At 40.1% G+C, this 21,124-nt stretch overlaps 1 protein-coding gene across 2 annotated transcripts in view; it reads right to left on the bottom strand.

The window, feature by feature from the left end:
• Positions 1-12,014, bottom strand: part of GYPA (glycophorin A (MNS blood group)) — a 48,049-nt gene extending 36,035 nt beyond the window's left edge. For both annotated transcript variants that reach the window (XM_049905793.1, XM_049905794.1), the window contains exon 1: positions 11,881-12,014. In XM_049905793.1, coding sequence (XP_049761750.1) covers positions 11,881-11,917 — 37 coding nt within the window. In that variant the 5' untranslated portion in view covers positions 11,918-12,014. The remainder of the gene's footprint in view (positions 1-11,880) is intronic.
• Between the last annotated feature and the right edge of the window lie 9,110 nt (positions 12,015-21,124).

Raw genomic sequence — 21,124 nt, 5'->3', positions numbered from 1 at the left:
TACAATTTTTTGTAATAATCTGATAGGATTCTTTAATTTCAGTTGGGTCTGTTGTGATGTGGCCCATCTTGTTTCTTATTCGGGTTATTTGTTTCCTTTCCTGTATTTCTTTAGTCAGTCTGGCCAATGGTTTATCAATTTTGTTATTTTTTTCAAAGAACCAGCTTTTGGCTTTGTTGATTCTTTCAATTGTTTTTCTGTTCTCTAACTCATTTAGTTCAGCTCTAATTTTTATTATTTGTTTTCTTCTGGTGCCTGATGGATTCTTTTGTTGCTCACTTTCTATTTGTTCAAGTTGTAGGGACAGTTCTCTGATTTTGGCTCTTTCTTCTTTTTGTATGTGTGCATTTATCGATATAAATTGGCCTCTGAGCACTGCTTTGGCTGTGTCCCAGAGGTTTTGATAGGAAGTATTTTCATTCTCGTTGCATTCTATGAGTTTCCTTATTTTCTCCTTGATGTCTTCTATAACCCAGTCTTTTTTCAGGAGAGTATTGTTCAGTTTCCAAGTATTTGATTTCTTTTCCGTAATTTTTCTGTTATTGATTTCCACTTTTATGACCTTGTGGTCTGAGAAGATGCTTTGTAATATTTCGATGTTTTGGACTCTGCAAAGGTTTGTTTTATGACCTAATATGTGGTCTATTCTAGAGAATGTTCCATGTGCACTAGAAAAAAAAGTATACTTTGCAGCAGTTGGGTGGAGAGTTCTGTATAAGTCAATGAGGTCAAGTTGGTTGATTGTTGTAAGTAGGTCTTCCGTGTCTCTATTGAGCTTCTTACTGTATGTCCTGTCCTTCTCCGAAAGTGGTGTGTTGAAGTCTCCTACTATAATTGTAGAGGTGTCTATCTCACTTTTCAGTCCTGTTAAAATTTGATTTATGTATCTTGCAGCCCTGTCATTGGGTGCATAACTTTTTAATATGGTTATATCTTCCTGGTCAATTGTCCCTTTTATCATTATGTAGTGTCCTTCTTTATCCTTTGTGGTGGATTTAAGTTTAAAGTCTATTTTGTCAGAAATTAATATTGCTACTCGTCTTCTTTTTTGCTTATTGTTTGCTTGATATATTTTTTTCTATCCTTTGAGTTTTAGTTTGTTTATGTCTCTAAGTCTAAGGTGTGTCTCTTGTAGGCAGCATATAGATGGATCGTGTTTCTTTATCCAGTCTGGGACTCTCTGTCTCTTTATTGGTGCATTTAGTCCATTTACATTCAGCGTAATTATAGATAAGTATGTGTTTAGTGTTGTCATTTTGATGCCTTTTTATGTGTGTTGTTGACAATTTCATTTTTCCACTTACTTTTTTGTGCTGAGATGTTTTTCTTTGTAAATTGTGTGTTCCTCATTTTCATAGTATTTGACTTTATGTTTCCTGAGTTGTTATGTTTTTCTTGGTTTTTATTTTGAGTTATGGAGTTGTTATACCTCTTTGTGGTTACCTTAATATTTACCCCTATTTTTCTAAGTAAAAACCTAACTTGTATTGTCCTATATTGCCTTGTATCCCTCTCCATATGGCAGTTCTATGCCACCTGTATTTAGTCCCTCTTTTTATTGTGATCTTTTACATATTGACTTCAATGATTCCTTCTTTTGAGCATTTCTTTTTAATTAATCTTAATTTGTTTTTGTGATTTCCCTATTTGAGTTGATATCAGGATGTCCTGATCTGTGACCTTGTGTTGTGCTGGTATCTGATATTATCGGTTTTTTGACCAAACAATTTCCTTTAGTATTTCCTGTAGCTTTGGTTTGGTTTTTGCAAATTCTCTAAGCTTGTGTTTATCTGTAAATATCTTAATTTCGCCTTCATATTTCAGAGAGAGTTTTGCTGGATATATGATCCTTGGCTGGCAGTTTTTCTCCTTCAGTGCTCTGTATATGTCATCCCATTGCCTTCTTGCCTGCATGGTTTCTGATGAGTAGTCTGAACTTATTCTTATTGATTCTCCCTTGTAGGAGACCTTTCTTTTCTCCCTGGCTGCTTTTAAAATTTTCTCTTCATCTTTGGTTTTGGCAAGTTTGATGATAATATATCTTGGTGTTTTTCTTTTTGGATCAATCTTAAATGGGGTTCGATGAGCATCTTGGATAGATATCCTTTCGTCTTTCATGATGTCAGGGAAGTTTTCTGTCAGCAGATCTTCAACTATTCTATCTGTGTTTTCTGTCCTCCCTCCCTGTTCTGGGACTCCAATCACACGCAAGTTATCCGTCTTGATAGAGTCCCACATGATTCTTGGGGTTTCTTCATTTTTTTTAATTCTTTTATGTGATTTTTTTTCAGCTATGTTGGTGTTAATTCCCTGGTCCTCCAGATGTCCCAGTCTGCATTCTAATTGCTCGAGTCTGCTCCTCTGACTTCCTATTGCGTTGTCTAATTCTGTAATTTTATTGTTAATCTTTTGGATTTCTGCATGCTGTCTCTCTATGGATTCTTGCAACTTATTAATTTTTCCACTATGTTCTTGAATAATCTTTTTGAGTTCTTCAACTGTTTTATCAGTGTGTTCCTTGGCTTTTTCTGCAGATTGCATTATTTCATTTCTGAGGTCATCCCTGATGTCTTGAAGCATTCTGTAAATTAGTTTTTTATATTCTGTATCTGATAATTCCAGGATTGTATCTTCATTTGGGAAAGATTTTGATTCTTTTGTTTGGGGGGTTGTAGAAGCTGTCATGGTCTGCTTCTTTATGTGGTTTGATATCGACTGCTGTCTCCAAGCCATCACTAAGATATTGTAGTGATTTATTCTGTATTTGCTCACTGAATCTTATCTTGTTTTGTTTTCTTTCAATATACGTGGATGGGCTACTAGATTGTGCTGTCTTGATTGTTGTAGCCCTTGACTTACTTATGACCTATTACCAGCTGGTTTGGGCGGTTACCAGATATATATGCCTGAGTCCATTCACTATTCTTGAGTAGAATCTGATTTTAGGTCATCAAGTGTGTGATGCACCCTATCACCTATCTACCTTGAGAAGTAGTGGTGATAGTTGTGTGCACCAGATTCTAGTAGCAGCTGGGGTTCATCCTCCGGGGGGGTGGGGGCAGGATGCTGACAGGCTTCCCCCAAGTGTCAGTGAGGTAGGTGTGTCTCTATTCCTAAAGCACCTTGGTGGGTGGGCTCTGCAGCTGTGCCTTAGGCCCCCAATGCAAGTACCTCTACAGATTGGTAGGTGTCACCCTCCTTAGACCCCTAAGGCAGGAGGCTAGGTGGTCCGGGGGGAGCTTCAGCCCTCAGTTCCCTGTTGTGGGTCAGTGAGGGCTCTGTTGAATACGCAGAGATATCAGACCTGGGAAACTTGTTTTTTCAGTAAATCCGCTAAAAAAAAAAATGCAGTTAGATCCCTATCAGGAATGCCTTTGCATTATAATAGCTCTCTTGTTCCCTGTAGGGTTGAAAGCCGGAGACTGTGGATCACATATACTTGGCTGGAGCTGGTTTGTGTTTTTAGTCCAATTAGGGAAGGATTTTTGGTCCATGGGTTTTTTGTGGTTTCTTCTCTCAGGCTGGAAGAATGGGTTAGGAAAAGACCTAAAAAAAGGAAAAGAAAAACCGCGGAGCAGTTCTCGGTCTGGTTCAGGAAATTCCAATGTTAATGAAGCCTCCTGGGAAGGGGAGGGGAGGGTTCAGAAAAACAGGAGAGAGTAGCACCCCCGAATATAGACAAAGTTATATCTTGCTTGGGATGACTATTTTATCTGAGATTCCCGAGGGGCGTGTCGCCTATGTGTGCTGGCTGGGTAGAGATTGCCCCCGAGGGTCAGGCCCGCAAAAGCCACGGTCAGTTCCTCCGCTGCCAGTCCAAAGCCCAGCGTCAAGGTTCCCTGGCTGGGACGTTGCACTCCCGGCTCAAAAACGAGTCGCTGCCTCCCGGGGATTTCTCCTCTCACCAGCCGCGTCGCTGCACCGCCGGCGTGGACCAGGTGGGCCCTCTCCTGGGGTCAGTTCAGGGGGGTAGGGCTGCGCCCTGTGTTTGCACCATCACAAGATGTGGTGCTCAGCTCCCCTGCGCCCAGTCCAAAGCCCCGCGCCAAGGTTCCCTGCCTGGGATGCTGCACTCCCGGCTCCAAAACCAGTCGCTGTCTCCCGGCAACTTCTCCTCCCGAAAAAAGCCTTTTAAGCAAATGGTGCCAGCAAAACTGGATGTCCATTTGCAAAAAAATGAAACAGGATCCATACCTCACACCATACACAAAAACTATTTCAAAATGGATCAAAGAGTTAAATATAAACCCTTAAAAACTATAAAGATCATAGAAAAAAAAAAAGAATCAATGCTAGAGGCCCTAATACACAGCATTAATAGGATACAGACCATAACTAACAACACACAAACTCCAGAAGGTAAGCTAGATTACTGGGATCTTCTAAAAATTAAACATTTATACCCATCAAAAGACTCCAACAAAAGAGTAAAAAGAGAACCTACGGACTGGGAAAAAAATTTTGTTTATGACAAATCTGTTAAAGGTCTAATCTCTAAATCTACAGGAAAATCCAACACTTCTACAACAAAAAGACAAATAATCCAATTAAAAAATGGGCAAAGGAAATGAACAGACAGTTCACCAAAGACATTGAAGTGGCCAACAGACACATGAGGAAATGCTTGTGATCACTAGCCATTAGAGAAATGCAAATCAAAACCACAATGAGATGCCATCTCACCTTGGCACTACAAGTGCAAACCAAAAAAACAAAAAAATAAATGTTGTAGAGGCTGTGGGTAGATTCGAACTCTTATGCACTGCTGGTGGGAATGCAAAAAGGTACAAGTATTTCGGAAAATGATATGGTGCTTCCTTAGAAATCCAGAAATAGAAATACCATATGATCCAGCAATACTATTCCTAGGAATATATCCTAGAGAAATAAGAGCCGTCACACAAATAGACATATGCACACCTGTGTTCGTTGCAGTGTTGTTCACAAGAGCAAAAAGATGGAAACAACCTAGATGCCCATCAACAGATGAATGGATAAACAAACTCTGGTACATACACACAATGGAATACTACGCAACTATAAAGAACAATGATGAATCCTTGAAGTATCTCACAACATGGATGTATCTAGAGGGCATTATGCTGAGTGAGATAAGTCAACCACAAAAGGGTAAATATTTTATGAGACTAAGACTACTATTATAAAAACTCTTGAAGAGGTTTATACACAAAAAGAAACAATCTTTGATTGTTACGAAGGAGGGGAGGAGTGGGATGGAAGAACACTAAATAGATGATATGTGGTAACTTTGGTGAAGGATAAGACAGTACACAATACTGAGGAAGCCAGTACAACTTGTACAAGGCAAGGTCATAGAAGCTCCATAGACACATCAAACTCCCTGAGGGACTGAATTACTAGGCTGAGGACTGTGGGGAGCATGGTCTTGGGGAACATCTAGCTCAATTGGCATAAAATAGTTTATAAAGAAAATACTCTACGTTCTACTTTGTTGAGTAGTATCTGGGCTCTTAAAAGCCTGTGAGCAGCCTTCTAAGATACTCTACTGGTGTCAGCTCTTTGGGAGCAAGGGAGAATGAAGAAAACCAAAGACATAAGGGAAAGATTAGTCCAAAGGACTAATGGACCACAACTACCATGTCCTCCACCAGACTGAGTCCAATACAACTAGATGGTGCCTGGCTAACACCACTGACTACTCTGACAGGGATCATAATAGAGGGTCCCGGACAGAGCTGGAGAAAAATGTAGAACAAAATCCTAACTCACAAAAGACCAGGCTTGCTGGCCTGACAGAGATTGGAGAAAGCCTGAGAGTATGGTCCCCGGGTACCCTTTTAGCTCACTAATGAAGTCATTCTTGCAGTTCACTCTTCAGCCAAGATTAGACAGGCCCATAAAACAAAATGAGACTAAAGGGGCACACTAGCCCAGGGGTAAGGACTAGAAGGCAGGAAAGGACAGGTAAGCTGTTAATGAGGAACCCCAGGTTGAGAAGGGAGAGTGTTGACATGTTGTGGGGTTGATACCTAATGTCATAAAACAATACATGTGCTAACAATTTAATGAGAAGCTAGTCTGTCCTGTAAACTTTTATCTGAAGTACAATAACAAAAAAAATTGAACAAAAATAGTGTTAAATTCAATTTTTTTTTTTCTAGCTTGAAAGGGGGTGAGTCAGTTCTAATGTTTCCCATCTATAATTCTTTTTTCTCTTTCAATAGTAGAACTTCCAAGTTATCTTAGAAATGTAAGAGTCTAAGTTACTGGCTAAGAAAATCAAGCTATATAACTAATTCTAGATCATGGTTTTTCTTTAATGTAAAAATATATGCACACGAATATGAATACAGACATGCATTCTCATATATCCCCCTTAGATCTCATTAAGTGTCTTATGAATTTAAAATCAGTAAGAGATTTTTTCATTAGAAAAGTAAAATAGATTCAGTGAAGGAAATTTGGGAATAGAAGAAAGCACAAAGAGTCATCTATAATCCAACTAGACAAAGATAAACATTTTGGTATATAGCCATTGAAATTTTTAGCTATTACATTTAAGTATGGGATTACCGTGTTTAAATATGTATCAATAGTGCTTACATCCTGATTACCTGTTTAATATACTGTGGGCACGCCCACGTTGTTGAATTGTATTCTACAACAAGATTTTTAATGGCCTCATAGTATTCCATTTTATGAATGTACCTTTATTTACTGTTTATTTATCAATCTCCTACTTTGAACCTTCATGTTATTTTCACTCTTCCAAGAGTTATAAATGATTCTGAGATAAACGTGTGTACTCAACTCTGTGAATGTATCTCTGATCATTCTCTCTGAGACATTCTCTTGAAGGAAATGATGCCCACGTATGATGGAGTAGGGAGGTAAGGATGCCTGCAGACATTACTCAGAGACAGCTGTCACATTTGCTACTCAGCTAAATGATCAAGGCTTCCTGGAGAATCCACAAAACAACTGAAAATGTCTTCTTTGACACCTCTGGTCAGTCTACTCAAGGACAGAAAGCCATGACCTCATTTTGCCATCTGCCAACTACTTATTTACCCTCAAATTGTGCAGACAAGTTTTATGTTCCAAAATTGTCTATGATGTTATACACTCTTTTCTAAATCGTATATTCACCTTGTTCCTTGACTCAGCTAACCAGCTAATTCCCTCACATGTATGTAAACAATTAACTAAATTATATATATTAACTTAATTGTATGCAAAATAACTAATTAACGTCTCTAAGTTCTTTTTCTACACTTTGGTGTAATAGTTTTTAAGATAACAGATGAACAAGTGTTTTTAATAGTAAAACCAAACAAGCTAAACCCGTTGCTATTTGGTCAATTAGGACTCATGGCAACTCTATGGACAGAGTAGAACTGCCCCATAAGGTTTCCAAGGAGCAGCTGGTGGATTTGAACTGCCAATCTTTTGGTTAGCAGCTGAGCTCTTAACCACTGACCACCAAGGATTCTTTTAAGCAATAATCTCATGTCAGGTTCATCAAATATTAATATTAGAATTTTAGAAAGAAATGTTTTTGTTAAACCAATAAAAGTATGTAAAAGCTATAAAAAAAGGATAACTAATGAATACAAAATAATCTATTATCTTTTAGAAAATGTCAGATAGGAGCTCTACCTTATTCCTAGAAAATGGAATATGGACTCTCCACTGTTTTTTTAAAAAGGTGCACAATCTGAGTAAAATCTGTCTATATAAGTGTTATGAAAACAGCTAATAAAAAATCTAGTAAAAATAGTTTAAGGAGTGTCAATGGCCAGAAACATGTTATAGGAATTTAACAAAAACTTGGGGTGAGCCTAAGGTTCAGCTACACAGAAATCTCACTGGAAAAGGCACCTGGGGCCCTGGCCCCAGTCATCACTTTCATTCCTCACTTCGATTCCTTGCTTTTATCCTCCATTTCCTCTTTACACCATTAAATCCAGTGTAATTCATTTCCGTTTAAGACACACCTTTATAATCTTTATGGATTCCAAATGAGCTCTTCTGAAACACAAAACTTATTTCCAGGGATCCAAGATCCCCAGGACTACCTCGTGTTGTATTTCCACAGCTTTAGAACAGTGCTTTATACATAATAAGTGTTCAGTGAAACATTAATAGTTATAACTTTTTGGGCATATTATTCTGGAGAAAGAACTAGGTGAGTTTTCAGATTTCACCTAATTGGGAAAATAACGATGAATTAGGCAAGCCACGTGGCAAACACGTGCATCAACAGAAATTATTTTCAACAATGAGTACGTGCTTTTACAAGCAGAAGAATCTAAAAGTGAAAAAGAAATACACCAAACTTAAAGTTTATAGGTCTTAAAGGAGTTAAAATGTTAAAAGTTTTCTGAGACTAAGAGTTGTGGTTGTTACTACAAATATTCCTCCTTCAGGTTTCTTGATTGTTCCAGCAGGACAAGAGGAGCTACCTGAGTTGAAATTCTACAAGGGTCCCTTAGGAAGTGTGTTCAGTCCATGGGATGGTATCACACTCATTTTTGTGAACACCTACAAGACCCTGCACAGTGCAGCCCCAGTGTCCATCCCCACCCTCATTGCTTCCCACTCTCCTCTCCCTCCGGGGGCTGCAGCCATGCTAGCCACCTCTTGATTCCTTGAATGCATCATACACTTTTCCATGCCCAGATCTTTGTGTCTAATCTTCCCTCTGCCTAAAGTATCTCTCGCCCTATCTTTGACTAGCTAACTTTTTTTACGTCTCAGTTTAAATGTCGCTTCCTTTGCGAGGTCGTCCTTGGTACTTCCAAATTAGATACAGAATAAAACTTCCACAAAGTCTCCAGTGCTTAGCATGGTAGGACCAAGGCTTAGTAAAATCTTAGGATTTTATTTTTGTCTCTTTGGAAGATATGTGTTCTTTTGGCCTTGATGGTTTTACTGAGGGTCTTGAATATTCATTCATTTGTTCATTCAATTACAAAAGTTTTTAGCAGGTCTATATAGGGTCGCGGAAACCCTGGTGGCATAGTGGTTAAGTGCTATGGCTGCTAACCAAGAAAGGTCAGCTGTTCAAATACACCAGGCATTCCTTGGAAACTCTAAGGGGCAGTTCTATTCAGACCTACAGGGTCGCTATGAGTCGGAATTGACTCTACTGGCAACGGGTTTGATTTTTGTTTGCTTATATAGGGTCGCTGCGAGTCAGAATGGACTCCACAACAACAGGTTTGGTTTGGTTTTTGATTACTGTCTTAGTTCTCTAACACTGCTCTAACAGAAATACCACAAGCGGATGGCTTTTCACAGACTAGGAGCCTAGAAACCTGAATTCAGAGTGCCAGCTCCAGGGAAAGGCTTTATCCCTCTGTAGGCTTTGGGGGAAGGTTTTTGTCATCAATCTTCCCTTGGTTGAGGAGCAGGGACCCTGAGCCCAAAGGATGCGTTAATCTCCTTGCTTTCATTTCTTGGTGGTATGAGTCCCCCTTGTCTCTCTACTTGCTTCTCTCTTTTGTATCTTAGAAAAGAAATTGACTCAAGGTACAATCTAATCTTGTAGATTGAGTCCTGCCTCATTAACATAACTGCTTCTAACCCTGCCTCATTAACATCATAGAGATTGGGTTTACAACACAGATGAAAATCAAATCAAATGACAAAATGGTTGACAATCACACAATACTGGGAATCATGGCCTAGCCAAGTTGACACATATTTTGGGGGTACAGGATTCAATTCATAATACCTACTATGTGCTATGTTTTATGAATGCAATGACAAATAATTCACTGTCTTGTCTTTAAAAAAATTCCAGTTTAATAGGACAACACAAATATTTAATCTATGTATAATAAAGTATTTCATGGTGATGGTGAAAGTGAGGAAACCCTGGTGGCATAGTGATTAAGTGCTACGGCTGCTAACCAAAGGGTGGGCAGTTCGAATCTGCCAGGTGCTCCTTGGAAACTCTATGGGGCAGTTCTACTCTATCCTATAGGGTCGCTTTGAGTCAGAATCGACCCAATGGTACTGGGTTTTCTGGGGTGAAAGTGAAGGCGCAAAGGAGGTTGTGGTCAATTCTACTTAATGGAGGAAGAGGTAGAAAGACTTGAAGAGCTGTTCCTTGAACTTATCTTGAAAGAAGTTTAGGTATTCACCAGATAGGCTGTGTGGGCACTTAGATACAGAGTCAGCAGTGCCAGCAATGGCCTCCACTTTGAGACATCACTGCAAGCAGGGGGACTGCCACTATCTAGGTGGTTGCAACATAAGATGTGAGAAGGAGAGGAATAGAGGAATGGGAAAAGGCTGAAGAAGTAGCGAAGCACCATATGTTCTGTGCCATGTCATGGAATCTGGACTTTTGTCCTTAAGGCAAAGAAAAATCAGGAAGTAATTTTAATCAGACTTTCATTTTGGGAAACTCACTGTCAACAGTATGGAGAATGATGTTGGGAAAAAGAGCATGCCCATACTATGTGCTCTTCATAAAAGGATCCTATCTTGTGCTCAAGGGCGGCCAAGTAGTCCCTCTGCCAACGAGTCACTCCTCCTTAGAGGTAGCCCTTATCACGTCTCCGTATTGCATTTGCTGGAGAACACCTGTAGCCAAAGGGCCTACAGAGACAGAAAATGATAGCAAGTAGCGAAAAGGGTATGGCAAAGGCCCAGCAATAGGCTCTAACATCTCTTAAAACTGGCACTTTAATGCTTTTTACTTTAAACAAAGTCAGAGAAGAGAGATATGGGTGAAAAAAAATTTTTTTTTACCTGTATGATGGCACTGGGTTTGGGTTTGGTTTTTATAAGCAAATTATAAGTATATAAGCAAATTTGCAAATATACATACGTACATAAAATTTCAAAATATAAGCAAATTTACCATTACATGCAAATTTGTATAAACTTGAGAAAATTCTTAAGAGAGCTCATTCAACTAAGTTCTGAACTTTATCAAACAAGTGTAATCCTCTAGCAAATAAATAGACTTCTTTCTTCTCCAGCAACTATTCCTCCCAGGAAAGGATCATCTGGTAGACATTTTTTTTCTGAAGTAGAGGCTGAAGCCCAAAGAGAAGAAAAAAAAAAGACGCACCCAAGTTTACAGAGCAGGACTCATGCGCTCTGACATTGACCTTAAAATCCATCTAAAGTTAGACCATAGTACCCCTCTTTCCAACTCCGGTGTACATGCTTTCTACCCTTGGTTTTAGGGAAAGCTCTAAGCCATAACCGGAACTTGAGCATATCTAACACCGAGTACAGCACATTGCTTACAGGAACAAATTCTTGAGTTAATTTCCAAAAGTATCCAAGACTGTCTATGCATTTTCTACTTAGACACTTCAAAAAATGATTTGGCCTAGTTGATTTGAGATTAAAATTTGCCACCTACATTCTTAGGGACATTTGTTTTAATTCTGCAGATTTAGTTTTTTGATGCATTTTCTAATCACAGACTAAAGCCACAAACAGAGCAAGTAAATAAAAATATAAATGCCCTAAGAACAATCTGATTAAAAAAAAAAGTTTTTGAATGTCCTTTCTTCCAACAGTCTAATAGCTGTACCTAGCTATACAATGGCTTTTTTTGCAATTAGTTTTTCTTCCATTTTCCGAAAAAATAAACTTATTCCTTTTCAGACAAGGAATTACCTTGCTTAGAGGAAACTAAAATGCCCTGGGACTTGTTACCGAAAATCCATGGTTTATAAAACACTTTTAGCTTTAAAGGGCAACAGTTCTGACTCATAATTAGGCTTTTATATTTTCTAATATTTAGTTAAACTTTAAAGAACTTGTTAATTATTCCCACATAGATTCATATGGAGCAATATAAAGAATTTTAGCAATAGCCTGAAATGAAATGAATCAGCATCTGGTTGAAAAAAAGTCACTTCTTACCTGACAGGAGTAACCAAAGAAATATCTCTTTGTACATCCTGAGGAGCTTATGTCATTTTCAAAATTCAAGGTAAGGACATGAAAATCCCACAGTACGCTCCCCCAACAACCACCAAGGATGTCCAAATGCTATGCTTGGCAATGACAGCCCACATGGCTATCTGGCTCTCCCAGGCTCTTATGGCCCTAATCAGCCAATAGACATCTGTTGCAAAACTTCTGTGAATAAAACAAAAAAAAAAGTGAATAAGTGGTTGTTAAATAGGGCTTTTTACAGTAGAATCTTCAGTTGAGTAAACTGGGTAGAAAGTATCCAAGCAAATTTAGAACCACTAAACAACAGGCAGTTTGCCTCAACCCTCACAGACTAGGACATGAGTAGAGTCTCTCTTTCTGTACTTGGGGTTTCTTTGTGTACAGGGCCCCTAGCCTTCCATAGCTAAATTCTGCCTTGAAAAAGTCTGTTTTACACTATTCACAGATTAAAAGTCAATTTAAATATTGTTATGTTTGATTGTTACATGGTTACTTTTGTTGTTGTTACCTGTAATGGCTGAAAGGAAAGAAGTGTTATCCTGCAGCTGAGGGAAGAAAGGCGACATTTGGAGTCACTCAGGGAAAGGGCCAAACCAGTTAAATTGGATGATTGATAGGGGGCCAGGGACTTCTGGTTCCAGCCAGCCTGAGGTCCATGGCCATATACCTATGAATGGAAAGATAGTTAAGGTATAGAGAATAAAAAACTGGAATGTTTAAAAAGTGTTTATCTGTTTATCTGAATGCACTCTGGATATTGAATGTTTCTCCTACCTAGTGTTGTAAAACAAACTTAAATGTATGGTAGAAATGAATATTAGGTATTATAGATTACAGAGAGTGCATAACTCTGCCTTCAGCCAATATCTGATTGGATTTACTAAAACAGTAGCTAGGATTTGCCTGAGGGAAACACAGGTTGTTGGTTTGAATAGGTAGCCCTGTGCTGGTGGCTGTCATGGATTGAATTGTTTCCCCCAAAATATCTGTCAACTTGGTTAGGCCATATTCCCAGTATTATGTGGTTGTCTTCCATTTTGTGATTGTAATTTTATGTTACAGAGGATTAGGGTGGAATTGTAACACCCCTACTAAGGTCACATCCCTGATTCAATGTAAAGGGAGTTTGCCTGGGTTGTGGCCTGCACCACTTTTAACCTTACAAGAGCTAAAAGGAAAGAGAAGTGAGCAGAAAGTTGGGAGGAGATCTCATACCACCAAGAAAGAAGCACCTGGAGCAGAACCATTTCCTTTGGACCTGGGGTTACTGTTCAGAGAAGCTCCAAGTCCAGGGTAAGCTTGATGAGAAGGACCTTCTTCCAGAGCAGACAGAGAGAAAAAGCCTTCCTCTGGAGCTGACACCCTGAATTTGGGCTTCTAGCCTACTAGACTGTAAGAAAATAAATCTCTCTTTGTTAAAGCCGTCCACTTGTGGTATTTCTGTTACAGCAGCACTAGATGACTAAAACAGGGGCTTATGTAGAAAATATGAGCCCCACCCAGAATACTTCAGTCAGAAAATTTGCATTTGAAAAGGCATGCAGAACCACCTAGAAAACAGGAAATTTGCTTTTGAAGGAAGGGCCTGCAGAAAAAAAAGTGACTCTTGCTTTTTTAAAATTTTGAGCAATTGGTTTACTGCTGGATGCATTGAGGCAGGAAATGTCAGTGCTCATCAAAGGAAAAAAAAAAAAAAAAAACCCTTCCAGGGCTGGAAGTTAAAGGGAGCATGTGAGTAGACAGCCTGGTATGCTCATTTGTGGTTACCACCTGGGTCCGCTTAATGAGTGGAAGTGGGGGAGGTGCAGCAATGAAGAGAGGGGCTGAGTTTGGCCACTTTCCGTTGGCACCATTGACCTAGACCATGGGGACTAGGGATGAGAGAGAGAGAAGGGTTTGGGTGCTCTGAAGTCCTGGGAGGTGTGTGTGAACTCCCAAGCCTATGGCTGGTATATACCCATTGTGACCTAGCTTGAATGGCTAGGGATGAGCTGACCAGAACCCAACTGAATGAAGAGATAGATGTTTGACATGGTAAACTCGTGTAAATTGCTGCAGTTCGATGGCTTGCTCTGGACTAGACTTTGCTTATGGAAGCGCATGCTTAAAGTTCTAATTGGAACAGAAGATTCTTCACCAAGCAACATACTTGTCTCCTCTGAGTACTGGTTTGATTGTGACAGGCAATTTAAACATTGACTATCTAAAATGGGGGGAGATAAAGGCATGAAGTGGCCGACTTACACTTTTTTGTGGGTGTACTTATGTTACCAATTGCCAATCTGACATGAAGGGTCCTGTCTTTTCCAGAGTAAAAATACACGTGAAAGACAAAGTTTATCTTCAGAAAGCTTAATTTTGCTTGAGTTAAGCAAAAGGAGTCAGCAGGAGTCTAAGCCTCTCTAAAAGGCTGACTCAAAAAGGAAAGCAAGGCTAGGGTTTATATGGGTTTGGTGGAGACAACAGAGTAATGAATATTTAGTGGTCATCTTTCAAGGGACAGGTACTTCTCAGAATGGCAGTGCATGCTAATTAGGTTGTGGGCGCATCTGGAATCCAAGATGGAACCCGCTGATATTCAAGATAGAGTCCTCTTGGCAGCCCTTGGCAACACTTATTATGGGATATAGCGCAAGTACACTGATCTTTGCTACTACATCGCCATCTTCGGAGGGCTACAGAAGGTTAAACAGCAGTCACACTTTGTTCTTATACACATGCGGGAGCCTGTAAAGGGGGAACGAACTAGAAAAACACTAAGAAGGAGATAATAACTCACGGGTTGTTTCAACCTTATCTCACATTGATGGGTGTGGTTCCTGTTTACCCAACTTCTAGAGGGTAATTTTTTAACAGCTCTTTTGTTCTGCCAGCACAGTTAACCCTATCTGTCTCACTTATGCTCAAAATGAGGGGGACAAGAAGGATCCCAACTGAATAGATTCCTCTTTTCCCGATGGGTCTGGGGAAGAGAGGGTGGGGGAAGATGTTGATAGTATTACATGACTCAGTTGTGAGTGTTGATTATTAACAGGATTAATTGTGACGGTAAAATGTGTAATTGTAGAAGCAGTAACTTAAAAGCGTGGACTAAAGGGAGGCACTGCTGGATTGAAGTACAGTGGCTGAACCAAAAGTCTCTTAAAAGTTTTGCTATGCTGATACCTCAAGAGAGACTCAGAGCAAGGGAATAACCTTCTCTCTGTTAAATTTTATCAGAGGCCAGAGAGGGTGAAACTGATACGACTTTCGGAGAACTTGACCAGGCCAGATGGACACTAACAGCAAACCTGAATGGTTGGTACCTGAGTAGCCTCACCCTGAGGACTCTTTGTCCTACTGAAATACTAATTGTTAATGACAGCTTTGAGCTGGTAAAATGATTGAGAGGGGGTAATCTTTCAAGTATGAAAGGGCCAATGGCTAGAAGAGCCAGGGGGTGGCCTGTGGTGCAGTGAATTACTTAACATGGCCCTCCTAGCCATAGTCTTTGTAACTCCCACCAAGTGACTGGGTGAGATGCAAATGAGGTGCTTGTGGCCCATCAAAGGGATTGTAGAGCTTGGCAATAATGCAAATATGCTGCATGGCACCCTTGTGGGGGTGGGACCATGCAAATAAGGTATATGGACCACAACTAGGGGATTGGTCATTTTTGCCATCCTACTAGGCTTACAATGAGTCATCCCAGAGGCAGAGAGGAGAGGGTCTTACCACCACCAAGATAGAAGACCCAGGAGTGGAGTACATCCTGCAGAACTGGGACCCCTGTGCTGAGAAGCTCCTGGTACCAGGAGACCGAGAGAGAAGGTGAGAAGCAGTGGCAGAGAAACAGCAGCAGGAGACAGACAGGAAACGGCATGGTGTGCTTCCCAGCACATGGAGCTAGAAACTTGAATGCCTTAGGCCAGGAGGCTTGCCTGCAGATTAGGGTGCCTCTGGGCTCTTGGTGGAGCTGGGTTTGCTGACCCATGAAGCTAAAGCTGAGTGCCTTAGGGCTGAGGCTTAGTGGTGGAGCAGGGTGCCTCTGGGCACTTATCAGCTGAGCTAAAAGAGCTTTGTAACACTTGCCAGAGCAGGGCAGAGGTCTGGCTTAGGGGCCAAGGGGCTGAAGGCCAGAGAGAAACGCACTTGCAGCACAACTGAAGGGACTGTCTTGATTGAAGAACTGCATTCTGAGCATTCCTAAACCTAAATTGTAACCTGTTACTTCCCTAATAAACCCCGTAACTGTGAGTATGATCTGTGAGCTCTGTGTGGCCACTGCAATGAATTATCAAACTCAGCGAAGAAGTAGAGGGGGCTGTGGGAGGGATAGGTGGTATCAGAATTGGTAAAAATGGTAGAAAGAGGAGGTATGTCTGACTTCCACCTCATATAAATCAGCCTTGGGCTGTTGATCTTAATTTTCCTTCCCTCTTGTGAAGTTAGAGGAAGTCAGAGGCCCTGCCCCACCATTTTTATACTTAAAGACTATCTAATCCAACCTCCTTATTTTACAGATAACAAATTTGATATCGTAAAAATTCAATGATTGGCTCAGATTAAAAGAACTGATAAGGAACAGAACAGATAAACTTAATTCTACTGACTCCCAATATCACTCTCCTCCAAGATTTCACCACAGGGTTGAGATCTTGACAGCAAGATTTCTTTGATGTTTTAGCATATCAGTCAGAGAGCATCAGGGTGCACCGTACACAAAAAGGGGCAATTAAATTCCTTGAAATTCCCAACATCCTACAAGCTAGAACTTTAATAATAATCACGTAGACTCAATTTTGAAAATTTTTTGACACCCACTTCTTATATTACTTAGGTATGTCTTTTAGCCTTCAGTGTCCCCTTGTTATAACCCCTAAGATAAACTATTTTCTGTTCTAGTGATACTGACATATGGGCCATATTCTTAATCCTTCTGGCATGAATGTTGAGTCCCTGGGTGGTACAAATGATTTAAGTGCTCAACTGGTAACCAAAATGTTGGGGATTTGAGTACACCCAAGATGGCTCAGAAAAAAGGGCTGGAGATCTACTTCTGAAAAATTAGCCAGTGAAAACCCTATGGAGCAAAGCTCTACTCTGATACACATGGGGTTGACAAGAGTCAGAGCTGACTTGACAGCAACTGTTCTTTGTTTTTAACAGAAACACGTTCAGACTACACCTGAAAAGCTCCACCCCTCTCCCTCAGTGAAGTGTATTGAGTTATTATGAATGCTGTACCCAGCATCTGATTACTAAAGAATGTAGGGAGCTTGAGCTAGCACAGCACATTTGCTTAGCTGCATCAGGCTCTGAAAAAGTGCTCTGAAGTCCTTATCCCATGCCCACTTGCAATGAATCACTGGCTGAACCTCGAAGGACGGGTAGAGTTTTAGGTGGAGCTGTTGGGGGATGGGTTTAAGATGAAGGAATAGTATGGACTAACAAATGGAGAAAAGAAAGTATAACGGATATTCATGTGGAGGATGGGGCACAGCTAGCAGATAAATTTGCTAAGTCTCTCCGATTGGCAAGAGTTTAAAACTCAAGTGGCAAATTAGTATAAAATAAAGATAGAAAGACTGTCAGATTAACGAGGTCTCAACTCCTGGTTAAAAAAAAAATGTTTTTTCAATCTTCAGATGCTAAAATGGCATTTGCTATGTGGTACTTTGCACAAATTACATATTCGTGACTTGAACAGAATCATATAAATTTAGGTTTGGGGAATGTTGAATGAATTGATACACCATCTAGAAAATTAAATCTTCCAAAATTGCATGGTAACATCTTCTCACAGCTTATACTTACATGGCATCTGAAGTGTTTGAAAACATTTCACCTCTATCATCTTTTATCTTCATTGCTTTGACCTCTTGGTCAACAAAAACGCCACCATTCTGTGTATGATGTTGGTGTGATAGGAGGGTGATCATGAGAGGGCTCCTACCACTGTTCTCTTTCTACCAACAAGGTGGAGAGACTTCTTGCCCCATAATACATTAGGGATAGAGTGGGGATTAGAACCCCAGTCGTCTACTTCTCTGCTCTACACTCCACCCACTTAACTATAACACTTTCCCAAACAGTTGGCATTTCTAACATGAAATGTTATTAGAAAGAACAAAAGTAAAATGAGGTGCTGGACAAATACCCTGCAATTTTGCTTTATGCCAAATATCCCAATAGCTGAGCTCCTAACGTGTGATAAAGTCAGCTCTTGCAGGGGCTGAGTTTGGTTTGGGTTCCCTCCCGATTTTCAGTAGACAGGCGAAGGCTTATCTTGCCAAAGCAAACTCTTAACAAGGATATACCCTTTATATGAAATGCCTTAAATGGTTTCCAAGGTGGAAAACTACATTTTTCTATGTGCTATACATTTTCACCCTGTGATGACTATGAAAATTGACTGATCAACTTATTTACAGAAGTTCTGCACAGTAATTAGTAAATTTAGGACAAAAACTCACATCGGCTGACTTCCAACTCTATGCCTCTTCTCCCACATCTTATCATCTTACACAGAACAAAGGTATAAAGGGAATCTGCCTGTGCCAAATGATGTTTGGAGAAAGCTATTACCATGAAGCAATTTTTTAAAGGGAAATAGTTCGATTTTTGTCCAAAGGATTGCCAAGCTCAGTCTGGGTCAGGCTATAATTTTGTAGTCAGAGTCACATGCCTTCTGTTACCATTTTTATTTCTTTTTTTGGGGAGGGTTTTATTAAGCCAAAGCAACCAATTACAATTTTTTAAAAAATGAATTTTTTAAAGATAGAGTGCTTTGTCTGATAACATTTGGGATTAGCGTTTTATACTCAAAACACTAATGGTACTTTTTTTCTTTTTTTCAACTCTCCAGTTGATAGCTCTTAAAGAAGAGCATGGACTGCTAACTGGTGCAATTGAGGGCAGATGTCCATTGCCAGTGGTCTAGTTTGTTCTCACCTACAGAGTGGCAATGGCTTGGCAGTTCCCATGAAGCTAATTGGTCACATTTTTGCCTTTCTATCTTGGTGGAGAACAGTTTTTCATGGAGCCTGCCTTGAAGCTGCTGTGGTCTAAGAGGATAGTAGCTTCCTTCAGGAAACATGTACTTTTTGACTGTGCACTGCTCATTATTGGTCATCTTTGTTGTCCCAAACCATGGCTAAGGCAGGATGGATACAGAGAAAGATCAGTCCATAATCTCAGTCACTGTGTATTCTTCAGCCTCGACTGATGGAGGGGCATTGGTAGAATTTTCACTTTCCACGTGGGAGATCTGAGTTTGATTCCTGGCCAATGCATCTTATGTGCAGCCACTACCTGTTTGTCACTGGAGGCTTGTTCTGATACTGAACAGGTTTCAGTGAAGCTTCTGGACTAAAATGGATGAGAAAGAATGGCCTGGCAATCTACTTTAAAAACTCAGTCAATAAAAGCCTATGGATCACAACAGTCCCATCACAGTTGATCATGGGGATGGTGCAGGACTGAGCAGCATTTTGCCCCATTGTGCATGCAGTCTCCATGAGTCAGGGGCTGACAACAAATACAGACAGACAGAAAGCAGATTTTTCTGTCTACTGTTCAGTAGGATAAGGCTGAACTGTGAAAAGGGAGATTGCAGTTTTAGTCCTGTATTTGCTACCAATTGGCTGGGAGAGCTGAGCAAGTCACTGAACTTATCTGGGCTTCAGTTTTCTCACCTGTAATATGAGAGCAATGAAACATATGTCTTCTAAGGTCCTTCGCAATTCCAAACTCATGGAAAATTACATGTCTAAAGATAACATTCATAACCAGCATTTAGTGTGCACTTCCTACATTCCAGGCATCCTCTCTTGCCATCTTCAGAACAAAGGTCTCTGAGGGCATATTATTATATATTAATTATTACTTGTAAAGGAAAAAACCGAAGATCAGAAGCATTGTCTAACTTGCCCAAGGTCACCTAGCTGGTGACTAAGCTAGATTTTGAATTCACATCTATTTGAGTGCAAAACTATCTGCCACATTCTACCATGATGGTGCAGTGGTTAAGAATGTGGCTGCTAACCAGAAGGTCGGCAGTTCAAATCTACCATCTGCTCCTGAGAAACCCTGTGTGGCAGTTCTAGTCTGTCCTATAGGGCTGGGATAAGTCAGACTTGATGTTAATGGGTTTTACCATTATCTATTTTTTTGCAGAATAACAATATTGAGAGCACCAAATAAGATTCATTCAGAAGAGTAAATTCTCATCCAATGATGGGGCAACTAACTCTCAGGCAAGTCCACAACTCCTGCCTTTGCGCATTCTTCAGCATAGAAAATAAGGGATATTTTGGTCCACTTAAGAGGAGAAGGCTGAACTGTGAGATGGGAGAGGAAATCAGGGCTAACTAAAAGATGTAAAAGTAGTAATTCACCTCGTGCTCAGCCTGAGGATGAGAGTGTTGTCTGTCTAACAGAGTTGCAGGGTGACCTTCAGTAGTGTAACCACGTTATGGGAGGATGGATGTTTCTGGAGAGTAACAATTTGTTCACTGAAATCTCACTTTTTCCAGGGAAGAATCTTCCAATCCTGTTACTCCTACCTATTGGAGAATCCTCAGAACAGAATGGATTTTACTTACTTTAGGTCACCAGTTTTTATTTAGGATATTGGCCTTTATCTAGCTGAGACCTCTACACACATTAAGTTTAGGCTTAAGAAAGCAGGGAAGGATGGAAACTATTTTGATTAAAAATGAGAACTTTATCTCAAAAGTTCTCAGACCACTGAAATTTTCTGTCTGTGGTTGAAACAACCACAAATAAACGACAGTGGAAATACGTTAAGTTTCTCAGGATTATCTCGATGGTAGACCAGTCATTCTCCTTCTTGACTATTAGAATCACCTGTGGCACACAAGCATTGAGTCTTAATGTGTTGCTAGCAGTGAGAATTGCTGTTCTGGACTAGATTAACATACATACATTTCATTTTCCTGGTTTTTGAGATGGATGCTTACATTTTCTAGGGTTCTTATATTAATCTTCTCCTGGGCTTGAACAGCTTCGGAAGACAATTAAATTTGTTTTCAAGCCTCATTTTTGTGAGAAGTGACATGTGCCTTTTCCCATCTTCAATGTTGGTATTTCTTGTGGTTTTGTCTTAAAGACCCCCTCTCTTCCAAATTTGATGTAACTGTATGCACATTTGGAAACCCAGGTGGTGTAGTGGTTAAGTGCTATGGCTGTTAACCAAAAGGTCAGC

The sequence above is a fragment of the Elephas maximus genome, chromosome 13 (genome assembly GCF_024166365.1).
Source record: "Elephas maximus indicus isolate mEleMax1 chromosome 13, mEleMax1 primary haplotype, whole genome shotgun sequence".
NCBI lineage: Eukaryota > Metazoa > Chordata > Mammalia > Proboscidea > Elephantidae > Elephas > Elephas maximus.
Note: the sequence above shows the minus strand (reverse complement) of the source record. Positions and strands in the feature narration are given on the sequence as shown.